Source organism: Bubalus bubalis, chromosome 7 (assembly GCF_019923935.1).
Source record: "Bubalus bubalis isolate 160015118507 breed Murrah chromosome 7, NDDB_SH_1, whole genome shotgun sequence".
Classification (NCBI taxonomy): domain Eukaryota; kingdom Metazoa; phylum Chordata; class Mammalia; order Artiodactyla; family Bovidae; genus Bubalus; species Bubalus bubalis.
Genome location: NC_059163.1, coordinates 79,920,442 through 79,937,170, shown reverse-complemented (window position 1 = coordinate 79,937,170; position 16,729 = coordinate 79,920,442). Strand labels below are relative to the sequence as shown.

General features: G+C 34.3%; 1 protein-coding gene across 14 annotated transcripts in view; it reads right to left on the bottom strand.

The window, feature by feature from the left end:
* Positions 1 to 16,729, bottom strand: part of LCORL (ligand dependent nuclear receptor corepressor like) — a 175,206-nt gene that overhangs the window by 34,385 nt on the left and 124,092 nt on the right. For 13 of the 14 annotated variants that reach the window (XM_044946046.1, XM_006063947.3, XM_006063948.3 and 10 more), the window contains one exon: positions 249 to 342. The exons of the other annotated variant lie outside the window; for it this stretch is intronic. In XM_044946046.1, the coding sequence (XP_044801981.1) occupies positions 249 to 342 (94 nt within the window). The remainder of the gene's footprint in view (positions 1 to 248; positions 343 to 16,729) is intronic. 14 annotated transcript variants of the gene reach the window in all.

The following is a 16,729-nucleotide window of genomic DNA, read 5'->3' as shown; positions in this document are numbered from 1 at the left end:
CATGATTAAGTTGGTAGTTCATTTTAGTAACATGAACTAAAGTTTGGTGATTGTTCTGATAACTTTTCTTTAACAGAAAGAATAAAAAAGAAAGAGAAAGGACAAATGAAAGGTATGAAAGACACACATTTATGAGTGACAAAAATTCTGGAAGAAAACTATATATGTCAGTCTATTCAGAGTAGTATGAAGAATTCTATGCATAATTTTATATTAATACTAAATTATATTTCCTAGATATTGCTTACCCAGCCACTGAATTTTCAGAAGAAGGATCACATATGGATGACTCTTCAGATTTTATGCTGGTTTTCTTTGTAGAGAGATCTAACACTCCATCCCCTATAATTTTTGCAAGAGAAAAAACTTTATATTTGTGACAGATAGGTAATCCTTACATCATAACATTTCATATTTTGATGATCCACTAACTAATGACCTAAAAATTAACACTGGTATTTGATATGTGGCCATTACCAACTCATCTTGTGATTTTTAGCAACAGAACATGACTGGGAAGGCACTACATAGGAAAAAAGAACAGAGGAAGAGCTGGCATTGCCATGATATGAAGAAATTAGATAAAAATTGTTTAAAATCCACCCTTGTTCACCTTTCTCTTCTGCAGTGAAGAATCACTCGATTGCTTATTCAATAAAAAACATGACTGTTTTCTATTCAAGGCTGCCCAGATGATGCTTTGGGTAAGTGGGAATAATGTATGTTTAACTAAACCGAGAGCATAGAAAATAGGATGAATAAGAGAATGATAATTAGCATTTACTAGGACTATTAATATGTGGAAAACATACTTTAGGTAATCTATGACTCTATGCTCAACCAATGTATTTTTCAGAGCTCACAGTATAAAATTTTACTGTTTTAAATAACTGAAATGTACAACAGTTGAATCACTGACTATGTAACATATTGTGGTTATATCTGTGATTAGATGATGACACAATAAAATACCATTTTAGGAAAAAGTAGCTTGCTAGAAAACAACTGCCTATGTATTTCTTACTAAAGTGTAGTTATTATAATACTGAATTTACATAGACAAAACTTCAAGTGACTCAGATATGTTGTTAATCTGATAAATTTCAAAATCAAGAATAAAAATAAACTGAATTTAAAATACAGCAATACATATGGTGAATATGTTTCTGCTGCTGCTGCTGCTAAGTCGCTTCAGTCGTGTCTGACTCTGTGCGACCCCATAGACGGCAGCCCACCAGGCTCCCCCATCCCTGGGATTCTCCAGGCAAGAACACTGGAGTGGGTTGCCATTTCCTTCTCCAATGCATGAAAGAAAAAAGTGAAAGTGAAGTTGCTCAGTCATCTCTGACCCTTAGCGACCCCATGGACTGCAGCCCACCAGGCTCCTCCATCTATGGGATTTTCCAGGCAAGAGTACTGGAGTGGGGTGCCATTGCCTTCTCTGGAATATGTTTCTACTGATACCTAAAAGATGGAAAAAGCTGTAAAAAATCATTTTAAGAAAAATCCATGTTTTAAAAATTATACCAAAAAATTCATCTAGATTTAAAAATAATTCAATTATGTGCAAAGCACTGCGAGAATTTGGAAAGCAGTCATTAAAAATGCATCAAGTACCTCCTCATGGTTCTTAACAATCTAGTTAGATTATTCATATACCACCACCACCATAACCATATTTCAGGCTGATGATATGTGCTACTTAGGAATAATAAAGCAGAGTGAGCTGATAAAAATAATGAGAGTAGGCCTAAGGCAGCTGCTGTTTTATTGAGTATTATCAATTCAGGCCTCTTTTGACTTGAACACAATCCTGAACAAAGTGAAAGTAACAACCAAGCAGATTATCTGGGGGAAAGCTTATAGAAGGATCAGTTTGTGCAAAGGCTATGATATGGAATCATATCTGGAATATGAGGAATAGCAAAGAGACCAGGGTGACTGCAATGGAATAAGCCAGACTGAGTGAGCTAAGATCAGAAACCAGGCAGACCATATAGGGCTTTGTAGACAATGGCAAGAAATTTGAATTTTATTTTGAAAGACACAATAAACCACTGGAGGATTCTAAACATAAGACTGACAATTTTAATTTTTTTAAAGGATTAATCTGCTGGGGGGGGAACAGAGAAACCTGTTGGGAAATTGATATGCTATTTCTCACCTTTGGGCTTTCACGCTTTCAATTAGTTTCCTCTGCCTAGAAGTCTCCTAATCCTCTCCTCCTATCTTCACATTCATCCTGTGCATGTGGGTTAAGCTGCTTTAGTCGTGTCCAACTCTGTGCGACCCTATAGACTGCAGCCCACCAGGTTCTTCTGTCTGTGGGATTCTCCAGGCAAGAATTCTGGAGTTGGGTTGTCATTTCCTTCTCCGGGAAGGATCAAACCAGATCTTCCTGACCCAGGATCAAACCAGGTCTCTTACATTGGCAGGCAAGTTTTTTTTTTTAATCACTAGTGTCACCTGGGAAGCACCAAATCTTACTCATCATTCAAGACACAACTTGAACTTTGTTGTCATTGTAGGTTCCTATACTTGCAACACTTACCTATATTATTTAGCAGTTAGAAGGCCATAATTTAGTTGTTTATTTACTTACTAGTGTTAGCCGCCAGACAATATGCTGCATGAAGGCAGAAAATATGTCTATTTACTGATGTGGCCCCATTTCCTACAACAGCGGCTGATACACAGTAAGTGTTCGGTTAGGTATTTGCTGAAAATAATTTAGAAGTAGAAATTCAGTTATTGCTAGAGGTTACAAAGCCTAGATTGAAAGGATAAAAAGACTGGGCAGACAAGTATATGGTACTGCTAAGTCACTTTAGTCGTGTCCGACTCTGTGCGACCCCATAGGCGGCAGCCCACCAGGCTCCCTGACCCTGGGATTCTCCAGGCAAGAACACTGGAGTGGGTTGCCATTTCCTTCTCCAATGCATGAAAGTGAAAAGTGAAAATGAAGTCACTCAGTCGTGTCCAACCCTCAGCAACCCCATGGACTGCAGCTTTCTAGGCTCCTCCATCCATGGGATTTTCCAGGCAAGAGTACTGGAGTGGGGTGCCATTGCCTTCTCCAAGTATATGGTACATACTACCTTAAAAATTATTAAATGAAGTATCTTTTGATCTGTTTACCTAATAAATGCCCTGGTTTATCCATTCAGCTCAATCTTATGCTTAGTCAACAACTCATCTCAATGCTCACACTTACTGAGCAATTAAGCCATGTGCAATTCATCAAAAATGCTATGTGGTGTCGCGTCTCTAAAACATCCAGTACATGGTTCCCTCTGCCTAGAATGCTCTTTCCACTTTTCTTTATAGATTCAGACCCACCCCTGCCCCACCCAAGTAGAAGCTTAATGTCACCCTTGTCAACAGCATCCTATAAAACTTAATGACACACTCACGCAAATTTTGAGTTACGGATCTTTTTTTCCCAAAAGACTGAATTACTCAAGGTCAGGAATCCTGACATATTTCATAAACAAAAATAGATTTATATAGGTTATAGCATATAAAACACAGTCTTCATAAGTGTTATCCCTTGTCAATGTTCCAGAATACATTAATGAATTTCTCCAACTGTAAGTTCTACACTTTTGTTATGATTAAGGTTAATTATTCCACTAACTATAAATAAGAAAAGGAGGTGCTGAGAACTCTTCCTCTCTCTCCTTTACATTAACTTTGCTAACTAGGCTGTAGCTCCCTGTAACTGAAACTGTTAGCCACATGTCTGACTCTTTGCAACCCCATGGACTATAGCCCACCAGGCTCCTCCGTCCATAGGATTTTTCCAGGCAAGAATACTGGAGTGGGCTGTCATTTCCTTCTCTGGGGGTATCTTTCTGACCCAGGGATTGAACCGGGGTCTCTTGCACTGCAGGCTGAATCTTAACTGCCTGAGTCATAGGTAGCTCCCAAGCTAGGGCAAAAAGGTATTCTTGTTCTTTTTGGACTGCTCCTTGACTGCTGGATTGGTAGCTGATTTTAGTCTTGAGGAGGAACTAAATTTAAGATCTTTTTCATCTTTAAGAGAAACTACTCAAATTAGGACTATATATCTGATTCACTTTCTTTAGGAACTCTAAACAGTGACGCAGATAAGAAACACTTTTTTTCCCATAACCCCTTCTCTGTAACTAGGCTTCCCATGTTACTTATAAAAAAGATCTCACTTTTTATTAGCAATTTGCCACCTAAAGTTATTTTGCTGGTATCAGTTCCTTTTTCCGTCATGAAGGCTGCAGATCAAGAGCTAGAAAAACGTTAAATACCCCGAGGATTGTTTGAAAAACAAAAAGAGAAGGGGAAAAATAGCTTGGGAATCACGACTGAGGGAAAAAAAACAATCAGGAATGGCAAAGAGAGCATTTTCTTGCTCCTGTTGCTGATTTACATTTATCAGTATCACTCCTTCATAATGGAGATGTCACGTCATAACTAGATTGTTTTGTGTGTACACATTCAAAGTACTAATAATTAACTTGATGGATAAAAACTGAACATCTATTATGCTAAATGCTGCAGGGCAATATGAAGTTAAGTAGAGGACAGAAAGAGACTGAAATTTATTTAACCATTCACCTTTTGGTAGGTTCTTAGGTTGCTTCAGTTTATTCACTGTTACAAACAATTCTGAAGTGAAAATACTACTAAATGTTTTCTAGTATTCATGTGAAGAATTTTTCTAAGATGCACACCTAGGAATGCCAGTGCTGGAGGGTATACATTTTGAACTTCTGTAGATATTACTAAAATTTTTTTCCACAACCTTGACAACACTTGGTGTTGAGATTTTTAATTTTTGCTAATCTGATAAGTAAGAAGAGCAAGTTGCAGGAGTAAATTAATATGAGTACATTTGATATATGCATTTATGTGGATATCTAAAGCACAGAGAACCATTTTGCTTATAGATGCACAAATACTTATTATCAGAGGTTGCTTTCAAGGATAAATAAAAGGATGAACAGTTCCTTAAGAGAAAACATACTAGAAGTAAATATGATCAAGTAACACATTTCTTAGTTCTGAGTGACAGGAACATGATTATTACACTGCATTTTGCTCTATGTATGAAAATTTTCCAAATAATAAACAAATTATTTCCATTTACTGGTTGTAGTCTGAGCATTAACACAATTATTTCTCATCAAACATTAATGCTAAAGATACAGAATTAGAGAGAGGCTGGTGTAATCTATCAACAAGGTCAGGTAATTGTTAAATACATGACACTACCAGATAACTTTAAAAATAAATTGGTGTTTGAAAAAGTGAAACCATGAACAAATTAAGCAACTTCTTGAGTATTAACATTTTATTGGGTTAATTTTTTTAGAATTCACATTCCAAAACCAAGGTTTGGATTTCTGTTTACAAACTGTTCTCAGTTCTGTATTCTCCTGCAAATACCTGACAAAGAATCTGTAAAAAGAAGATAAATGCAATCCACATAATACAGATTTTTCACTCCTCCAAGGGCACCATTCTTTCTCATCCCTTAGCTGCCCTCTGTCAATTCGTCTAAGTACACTCTATGCTCTATTGGCCAGGCTACATATCACTTCAGCATCATCCCCTCAAAGAAGATTTTCCTAATTTACCCCCAGCTTTCTTTCATATTCCCATAGTACTCTTTGTATGTTTCTATTTGTATTTATGTATTTATGATGTGTTATTATAATTTGCCAAGTTTAGCACTTGAACTTCAATAGTACTGTGGGGAATTAGTAACTATTTTTAGGATCTATTTACAATTTATATCTAATTAAGTATACTTATTTGGCTGATTTTCTCACTAGCCTTACTTCTAAGCAAGGCCTGAAATGAATAGTACCTCAGTAAACACCAATTCACTGACTCAGCAATGGCTTGCCCAGTTCTGTCACATCAATCCTGCATACAGCAGACCCTGACTGACAAAATTATCATGAAATCAAAGAACTTTGTTCAGCCAGTTGAAAATGACAGCACAGTCAAGAAGTTGATATCTTATATGGGAGAGAAGTTAGTTTTACACACAGAGAAACTCCATTCAGTTAGAGGTTCAGAAGGATTTTTAATAATCCATTTCTATATTCGTTAGGTTCTAATAATAACATTTTCTTCAGAAATCTTAAGACTGCTGATCATTAACCACTTAATATGAATATTAAGTACGTTAAAAACGTATTTATCAACTCCTCACAATACTATTGATCTCCAGTTGCCATACTGAGAATGAACATGAGTTTAAAAGACCTTCAATAATACATTATGTATCATCAATATTAAAGATATAAGTATGAATAAAATTTAGTATATGAAGGCAAGTGAATTTTAATGACAAACTCTCATGTACATTTTATGCTGTTTGGACAAGGAAAAAATATTCCAAATTAAATTTCATAATAACACTAATCACCAGCACAAAACTTTCTTTCAAATCAATACTATTTAACATTTTATGATGTTTGATGCAAATCTATGCTAATAGTTTTAATAAATATCTGAACACTATTTCTACTTTATGTCTTTAATCATTTCTTATCTCTCCTTAAATAGGGTCATCCTTTTAGCCGCTTGATGTACTGTTCTAGTCAGCCTTCAGATCTTTCTTGTTTTTCCCTACTGTACTCTCTAGAAGATTCCCCTGATTTCAAATATAAATATTTATATTTAACTGGTTTCTAGAAAATAGAACTTATAAAAAATCTACATATATAAAACTATAATATTTTTCGAGTGTTACTCTAAGAGCATTATATGTCTTAACCCCACTTAGGGCTCACACGTCCCAATATAAAAATAAGTTTTTTTAATTTGCAATTTTTAATGATAAAACTGAAAGTGAAATAGAGGTTAATTATCTTGCCCAGGGTCACACAGTTACACTTACTGTCATTCAAACTCAGGCAGTTATTCCAGACTCTGATTACTCTACTAAACTACAATATTTAACCTGTGTAATGTTTCAAAAAGTCAAGTTACAATGGTAATGATGTAATAAATTTGCTACCATCACACATAACCAGTTGAGAAACACAACAATTTTGGAAATAATCTAGTAATATGCTATCAAAAATCTTAAAAATGTTCACACTCCTCTAAACATCTATCTTAAGAAAATAGCATTTAACAAGAAAATGCTTTTATGTACAAAGGTATACCAAAATCTCAAATATACGTAAGCACAAATATATATAAATATTTGCACTATATATATATAAATATTCACACAATATAATTTTGCTAATTTTCTCCTTTCCCCAAGTTTGCCATAATGAGCATATATATTAATGAAGAAACCCTACAAACTTATCAATAAAATACCAAACTATAAAAGCAATCACTTGAGTTTATCCAAATTTTATTTTAAATTGTTTTTGTTACTTGTTTAACCATTGAGTTAGAGTCATAGGGGAAATAATCAATATAGCATTAGAGCAGGATATCAATTAAACTTTAATACTGGTTTTTCCATCCTTCATTTGCCGCCTTCTGCACATCAAACACACTTTTTAAAAGGGAAGAGTTACTGCTTTCTAGATGTGTTTTATTTAGTGCCTACATAGCTGAAATCTCATAGAATTAATTCACCTACTATTTACTAATAATGACAAGGGACAAAATAAATCATAAAAAAGTGCTTGTAATAAATTTAGGATATAAAAAATACTACTACTAACCATAATTAGGAAATATTACTGGTAAAATTAAACAACGCTTCACCACTTCCACCCTAAGCCATTTTAGAATTTCATTGCAGTTCTTTTTTCTTTCTTCACTGATTCCTTTAAGCACCAAACCAAAGCCAAAAGGCTTCAAAGTCAACATCTTGAAAAATATTTTGTAAAACATTCCTTGTTTATACCAAGTATTACAGTGTGTACTCTGTAAGTTTAACCTTCAACCAAACTTTAAAAATGTGGGATGTATGCTTAGTACAATATTATAATGGAAAACTTTAGATTTGCTAGTCCTTATCATGTTCATTCAAAGGTGACCTAGGAGTTTTAAAAATATTTTTACTGAAATATTACATTCACAACAAGAATGAATGTTAAGTACACAGTCTAATGAATTTTTAACATTTCGCTGTAAATAGCAACTAGATCGCCACTGTCAACCTGAAGCCCTCCCCATTGTATCTCCTCTGGTCACCTACTTCTACTATCTTGACTTCTAACAGCTTTATGCATGCTCTTTGAAGTAGCAATTTCACTTCTAGGAGTATGTCCTAAGTAAAAATTAAGATTCAGTGCACAATTTCAGCTTGAGCATGTATATCTGCAGATAAGTATAATGTAATCCTTCCATGAAACAGAATACTATTCAGCTAAAATATATTGATGTTTTAAAATATTTAAAAAATACAAGTTACAGAGGATATATAATGAATGATTTGTGGGAATAAGCTCTGGGGGGAGAAAGTGAGAGTAAGAGTGTGTAAATGTATTTTTTTCCAGAAAATGATTTGGAAGGATTGAAAATCACAGCAGTTAACTCTGGGTGGATGAATAAAAGATCAATGCATAGCTTTACAATTCATTCATTTTATTAATATTTATTGAACAGTTATAATACGTCAGTCAGTTTTCTAAATGGCACAAAGGAAACAGTAGGGAGTAAAACAGAAAATGTTTCTGCTCTCACAGAATTTACATTCTAGTAGAGCAGACAAAGAAAAGATAAATCAATAAAATAATATTGCAATTATCCTCCAATTAATTAAAAAATAATTTCACAAGATGGTAAGACCTATAACGAAAATAAAACACAGTAATAGGAAAGAACAACAATAATGGCAGGTGGGAAGAGGTTACCATGTTGGAATAAATGATTAGGCAAAGTCTAGAGAAGATGATTTGCTCTTTTTCAAAAAAGAAATTTCACTGATACACTTTAACCATGCAAAATACAGAATGATTCCTTCTATCCACTTTAGTTTATACAATTACCTAGGTTTTTGCTATGCTTGCTCTATTTATACTATCTACTTAAGTATTTTAAAGTTAATTCCAGTTGTCACATCATTTCTATATTCTTAAGCATCTTTAAACATATGAACATTTTTGTACATAACAATTCCTTACTATCACCTATACGTAGTTAGTATTGAATATGCTCTAGGCAATCCAAAGTGTCTTTTTACAATCGGTATGTTCAAAGTAGGAGTTATGTTATGCTTGACGCTATGTCTCTTAAAATTTATGGCAGCCCTTTCCCTCATTTTTAAAAATAATGATACTGACTTTTAGAAGCCAGGTTATCAGTTCTACTAGATAATATCTTACATTATGGTTGTTCTTTCTCCTTTTCTATATTGTCATTTGATTTCACTTTAGTTCCTAATAATTCTGACAAACTTGAAGTTAATTCTAAAGCAAATGGTTCTCAAACTTTTGGATCTCACAATCTCTTTAGTGTTAAAAATCACTGTGGATCTCAAAGAACCTTTGTTTCAGTTAAGAAACTTTATTTCTTAACATTTATAAGTTAAACTGAGATGTTTTAAAATATTTGTAATTGATAACCATAAATGCTAATATTTATAACATTTTAATGAAAAAACATTTTTAGATATAAAGTGAGAAGTTTAAAAAAATAATTTTGTAAATCTTTTAAATGGCTAGCTTCATAGAATACAGTTGGATTCTCTATGTTTCTGTATTCAATGTGTTCAGAAATCATACATCAATCAGCCTCTGACTGACTCTACTACCTATTCTATTATTATTACTTTTGACCTGCTGTATTCTAGAAAGAGTTTCATTGAGAACCACTGACCTAAAAAATTGCTTAGGATCATGTTTGACGATTCTGTCAAGAATACTTCACAAGTGATGTACTGAGTGTATTTCCAATGATGCTTAAGTGATCAGTGTATTCTGATGACAACAGCTTGACCCCTCCACTGTGAAGTTCCCCAAGTAATCTTTCCTCTAATAGTTTTATCTTCTGATGATACTTCTGATTCAGTTTTCTTATTAGGAGTTGTAAAATAATAATATTTTAAGTTTATCATGTCTTCATATTTATTAACTGAAATTCTTAAGAATCCTTCTCAAAAGAAGGCAATTTGGTTATCCTAAAATACAATTTGTAAAAGAAAAGCAAAATAAATGCTAAACTCTTTCCTGTAACTGCTCATTTTAAAAGTTATAAGCTGGTATGCTATGTTCCTCTGTGCAGACTAATGACTTTGAGGAATCATTATCAAGATCTAATGGATTTTAAAACATTCAACATGTTGCAGCTGAAAATGTTTTTCCTTTTGAGGCTTAAATGTTCTCATATTTGGCCAATGGGGAACCTTTAGCATTGCCTCCTGTATTTGGTTGACAAATCGGTCTTTGGTACATTCTTGCTTGTTGGCACAAGATGTTCCAGGATCATCTTATACATTTTCTGATCCCGACCTGGATTCCAAGGAGGTCTACTTTCCTTTAAAGGAAAATAATGTTTAGAGACCACAATCTAGGCCCAAGTTCAGTGTCACTGAACTGTCATGCAATTATTTCAGTACTGAAATATTCATAAATATACATTAAAAAGTACAGACTTTTGAAATGAAAAAAATAAATCATGAGTTTGCAATGACATTTCCAATCTGTGTGTGTGTATTAGTCACTCAGTCGTGTCTCATTCTGTGTGACCCTGTGAACTGTGTAGCCCACCAGGCTGCTCTGTCCATGGACTTCTCCAGGAAAGAATATTGGAGTGGGTTGCCATGTCCTTCTCCAGGTGATCTTCCTGACTCAAGGATTGAACCTGGGTCTCCTGCATTGCAGGTGGACTCTTTACTGTCTAAACCACCAGGGAAGCCCTTTTCAGTATCAGATCAGATCAGATCAGATCAGTTGCGTCCGACTCTTTGCGACCCCATGAATCGCAGCACGCCAGGCCTTCCTGTCCATCACCAACTCCCGAAGTTCACTGAGACTCATGTCCATCGAGTCAGTGATGCCATCCAGCCATCTCATCCTCTGTCTTCCCCATATGAAATTTACAGGGTTTTTAATTCTTTGATTTTTAAATTTGTTTGTTTCTACTCTTACCCTGAAAATCTTGGCTTCCTAAAATAATAACATAATTATATATTTGATTTATCCTACAGATCCAAAATAACACACAATGGCAATATCATTACTAACATTACTAAAAGAAGTTTAGGATTTCTTTGAAGTACTCATTTATGTTTAAAATATATTCCACCAAAAACATACAGTCAAAATATTGGGTAAAGTCACCTGACAGAATCCTTTTCTCAGTGCTAATACATTACTGTTAAAAACATGATGCAACTATGCTCATTTGTTACTTTCTTTTTCATATTTTAGGGATTGCTTTAATTTTTTAAAATTAAAAATCTTTGGGATTTGTTGAGCATTTAAAGGTCCATTCACAATACTTCTATTCAGCCCTCTCCATCTCACTTACTTCATTCCCTTATAGGTTTTATCTTTCCTGCTTTGTTTATACAAAATAATACATATATATATATATGTATATAAAATATATATATACACACACACAGTTCTGTATCTTGCTCTTACCTCCTAACAATAAAATCTGAAAAAGTCACTATAAAGGGATCTTTCTCACACCCTTTTCCAAATACTCAAGTTTTCCACTGTATGGATGTACAATAATTTAGTTATCCATTTGGGTCACTTCTAATTCCTTGCTATTATAAATAATATACCCCTGATGAATTAACTTTCAATATGTATCATTGATATTTGTATAATTATAAGCTCAATTCTTTGAAATGAGATTGCTGGGTCAAAGAGTTAAATGCATTGCCAATTCCCCTCCATAAGGATTCAACTAGTTTGTATTCCCTTAGGAATGCATGAGAGTGCCTGTTTCTTACAGCCTCATGAGAAAGATTATGTTGTTCAACTTGAATTCTTATTAGTCCGACAGGTGTGAACCATATAATGACTGTATTTCCTATGAGTTTATAAGCGTGTTTTCCTATGTTTAAACACTTTTAAACCTGCTTTGATGACTTTACAGAGAAATTAAAAGTTTATTTTAAAAAGAACAAAAAAAGCTTCTTATATGAACTGATAGTAAAACAATGCTAATTTACCTATCAGGTGGTTTTTCTTTCAGTACTCAATTTTTTGAAACTGTTAATGCATTAATTAGTAGCCCTTTATTTTATAATATAAATTATAAATATTTTTTCACAGACTACTGTTTCTCTTTGGATTTTTCTAATAGTGCTTTCTTCTTTATCACTCAAAGTTATTTTTACACTCTGGAATTTATCACTTTCTTATTGTTAAGGTGACGTTCTAACTGAGATATAAACGATGAAGGGGACAAGCCAGAGAAACAAGAAGATTTAAAGGCAGAATAATCCAGGAAAAGCAACTGGCAAAAGTGAAGGTTCAGAAGTGAAATGAGCTTAGCATGTGTCAGAAATACACAGATAGTGTTTAGTGCACATACTAAGCCAGGAAGAGAGGAAAAGGAATCAGAGGGGTAGACAGGGACAAAATCTTATCAAGACCATGCAAACCATGAGAAGAAAACAAATTTTATTCTTCCAGTAATAGAAAGGAAGATTTAATTCTGGTAATAACAGAAAGATTTAAATATAGAGGTAATACCAGCTTTACTTTATTCAAGTGGATATTTTGAACCCCATTTGGCACACTGATAACTTAAGAATTATGTTAAGGTACATCTTATGAAAGCTGTATTTGGAGGGAAAATACATGAAAAAATTACAAAGGAAACAAAAACTCGATGAACTGTCACTTGGAAACCACGTGGTAATACAGTGACCAACTTTATACCAAACTTAAAAAATATTCAGGAAAAATTTAACAGCTATTGAAAAACTGACTTCTTTTTCTTTCTTTTTATACTTCATATAGCTAATTAGGTTAGTCAAGTGATGGTTACATGGTAACATTTGTTTATGGAAGTTCTAAATTTAAAGTGCATGGTTTTATGTGATATTCTTTACAATATAGAAAAAAAGAAAAATTCAGTTTAAATATATTGTTGTTGTTTTTCAGTCACCCAGTCATCTCTGACTCTGCGACCCCATGGACTGCAGCATGCCAGGCCTCCCTGTCCTCACCATCTCTAGATGTCCTCACCATGTCAAGACTAGCCTTGACTAGTCTCCTGATTTTTAAGTGACTGAGATAATCTTCATATAGTTCCTCAAACATACCTGATTTATTCTTGCCTTCTTTGATTTCTGATATTTTTGTCTCTGTTTTTGATACTTCTGTCTGGAATGACCTACCCTCAGATCTTCATGTGGAGGACGACTTCTAATTATTCAATTCTCTGTTCAAACTCACTTCTTCAGGGAGGCTTTCCTGACCACCTTACCTAAAACAATCCTCTCAAGTCACTCTTGATATCTTGCTTATTGATTCTTTTTGTAAAATTAGGGGCACACTGACAGGCATATTTCAAAAAAGCAACAAATAACTTCTGTAAATGAAAAAAATAATAACAAATTAGAAACTCAAGACAAAGGTTTAAACAGTGATTAGAACAGCTAAAGAGAGAATCGGTGAATCTAGAGACAGTTCTAAATTAACTAATCTAACACAAGAGACAAAGAGGTGGAAGATACGAAAGAGAAGAGATAAAAAGGATAGAATGAGAGGATATCCAAAATATGCCTCAAAAATTTTTGACAAGAGATGAAGTGAGAAATGTAATATATTGAAAAAGATAATAGCTGGAAAACCACAATTGATAAAAGAAATTTGTCCTCAGTTTTAGAAATGATGACTTCCAAGCAGAATGGATAAAAGAAATCTATACCCAAACATATCCAGGACAACCTGCAAAACAGCATAAACAAAACAGAAAGTGAGAGATAGGTGCTAAAAGTAGATACAGTGTATGAAGATTACCTACAATGAAAAGACTATTTGTTGTGAAATTATACAAAAATAGAAGCCAAGACACAGATGTAGTAGCTGGGCTAAGAAAAGAGTAATTGTCAGCATAGACTTGTGTACCCAGAAGAAGAAAATCTCTTTTAAGAACAAGGGGGTTATTTAAAAACAAAAAGAGCAAGACACTAAAAAAAGAGAAAAACCTAAAAGAGTTTACTACCAGTGCTACTGCTACTGCTAAGTCACTTCAGTTGTGTCCGACTCTGTGCGACCCCATAGATGGCAGCCCACCAGGCTCCCCTGTCCCTGGGATTCTCCAGGCAAGAACACTGGAGTGGGTTGCCATTTCCTTCTCCAGTGCATGAAAGTGAAAAGTAAAAGTGAAGTCGCTCAGTCATGTCTGACTCTTCGCGACCCCATGGACTGAAGCCTACCAGGCTCCTCCGTCCATGGGATTTTCTAGGCAAGAGTACTGCCAAGTAGACCTTTATTAAAAGACTCTCTGATTCCAGAAGAAAATTCAAGCTACAAGAATGAATAATGAGCAAAGGAAAAAGATAATCATGTTTGTAAATCTAAACAAAAATTGATTATATAAAAACAAATAGTTAAAATGTTTTCATTGGGATGTCTTTAAAAGAGAACTAAAGAACTGATGAAATGGCTATTGTGTCAGGACAGGTAAGTTAAAATATTCCTTAAATAAACTGTTGAGTTAACTAAGCATTAAAAAATTTCTAGGAAGATCCCTTGGAGAAGGAAATGGCTACCCACTCCAATACTCTTGCCTGGAGAATTCCATGTATAGAGGAGCCTGCCAGCAGGCTACACTCCATGAGACTGGAGAGTTGGACACGACTGAGCAACTAACACAACAACAAGGGCAACCACTAAGAACAGCAGTAGAGTATGTTACTTCAAAATCAGCAAACGGAGAAGAGTCACATAAGAGAAAAAAATACAACCTAAAAGAAAATAACAAAGGAACAAAAAAAACTTAAATGGGACAAACAAAGTACAAAATAAGATGGTGCTATTTTGTGCTAGATAAGTTAATTTGGTTGATGAGACTATAGAATACAGGATGCTATGGGAAAATATAATAAGATCAGTTCAGTTCAGTTCAGTTGCTCAGTTGTGTCCGCCTCTTTGCGACCCCATGAATCGCAGCATACCAGTCCTCCCTGTCCATCACCAACTCCCGGAGTTCACTCAAACTCATTCATGTCCATTAAGTCGGTGATGCCATCCAGCCATCTCATCCTCTGTTGTCTCCTCCTTCTGCCCCCAATCCCTCCCAGCATCAGAGTCTTTTCCAATGAGTCAACTCTTCGCATGAGGTGGCCAAAGTATTGGAGTTTCAGCTTCAGCATCAGTCCTTCCAATGAACACCCAGGACTGATCTTTCGAATGGAATGGTTGGATCTCCTTGTAAGTCCAAGGGACTCTCAAGAGTCTTCTCCAACACCACAGTTCAAAAGCATCAATTACCCAACCTCAATTTTGGTGATAATTAATAAGAATGCATGTGTATGTCTGTGTGCATCCAATTTAGGAGGAATAGAGAAAGTTTTTCTTACAGAAGTTATGTTTAAAGGAGCCTGAAGAAAAACCAAGGTTTATTTAGAAAAAATTGATGGAAGTAGGGAGTGGCTTCTACTGAGAGGCAAGAGTATGTACAAATGTTTTGAGGTTAGAGTATGTGACATTCAAGAAAACAGAGAATTTCAATATGAAGACTAAAGAAAGGTGCAAGGTGAGAGTGAACAGGTAGGCAGGGTCTGGATCTTGGTGAGTTTAGGATTTTAGACCTATGAACAATTCAAAGCCATTAAAGAGTTTTAAACAAATGAGTGGTAAGACTTGATTCAGAATTTTTAAATATCACCTGTTTCCTATATCCCTAGAGTCAGAGAAGGTGAGATCAGAAGGGACATGGATCATCTAGAAATGTTTATTCTTCAGGTTTACTGAAATATGGTATCTTCTCAAGCATGGAACATAACATTTTCTTCCATGTCTTTAGCCTTGGAAAACAAAAGTTTATTACAGAAAAACAAGATGGATATTTTATTGCATTCATTAGTACATACAGAAATATCTTCTGAATGGAACTTAGAAACTATTCAGTATTTTCCTAACAGAGTAACAACAGACTTCATTTATAAACAGAGTAATTTAAAATATAGTATCATAAAATGATACATTGCCCTTTTAATTATAATTTAACATCTCATTTGACAATGTCACCTACCTTAATCTCGGCCAAGAAACCAGATTAGAGGAGGTGGCAGCACCACTAACAAAGGACACTTAATGACAATTAAACATATCACTGAAATTTATATATCTCATTCAATGCAATCTCCCAAATGTTCACTTGAAGCCTAGTTTATACTCTCATTTATAATTTATTACAAAAATATTATTTAACTAGGAGATATTTCCAAAGTTTAGCTTACTAACAGCAATGAGAAATAACTTCTTTATATTTTTTTTATCTTAATCTGTTGGCAGTTAGCTGTAGGGAAAATAATTTGAAAAATGTCCAGTCATTATAGGTTACTGCAATAATTAATGTTCATCATGACACTAAGTTCCATATGTTGTTTAAAGATACTGCAGGATAATTTCCATCCAATAAGTTTAAAGTAAGAAATTTCACTGTTAAAATATCATAAATCCAATGAACAAGGAACAATTCTTAGTTTATCTGTCAATAGTATTTGAAAATAGTGAAGATTTTTAGTCTGGTAAATCCAGTACGTCATTTACACACACTGGGGATGCAGAAGCGAATAGACAGATTCCTGCTCCAGAAGTGGGGATATATACACAGAAATAATTGCAAT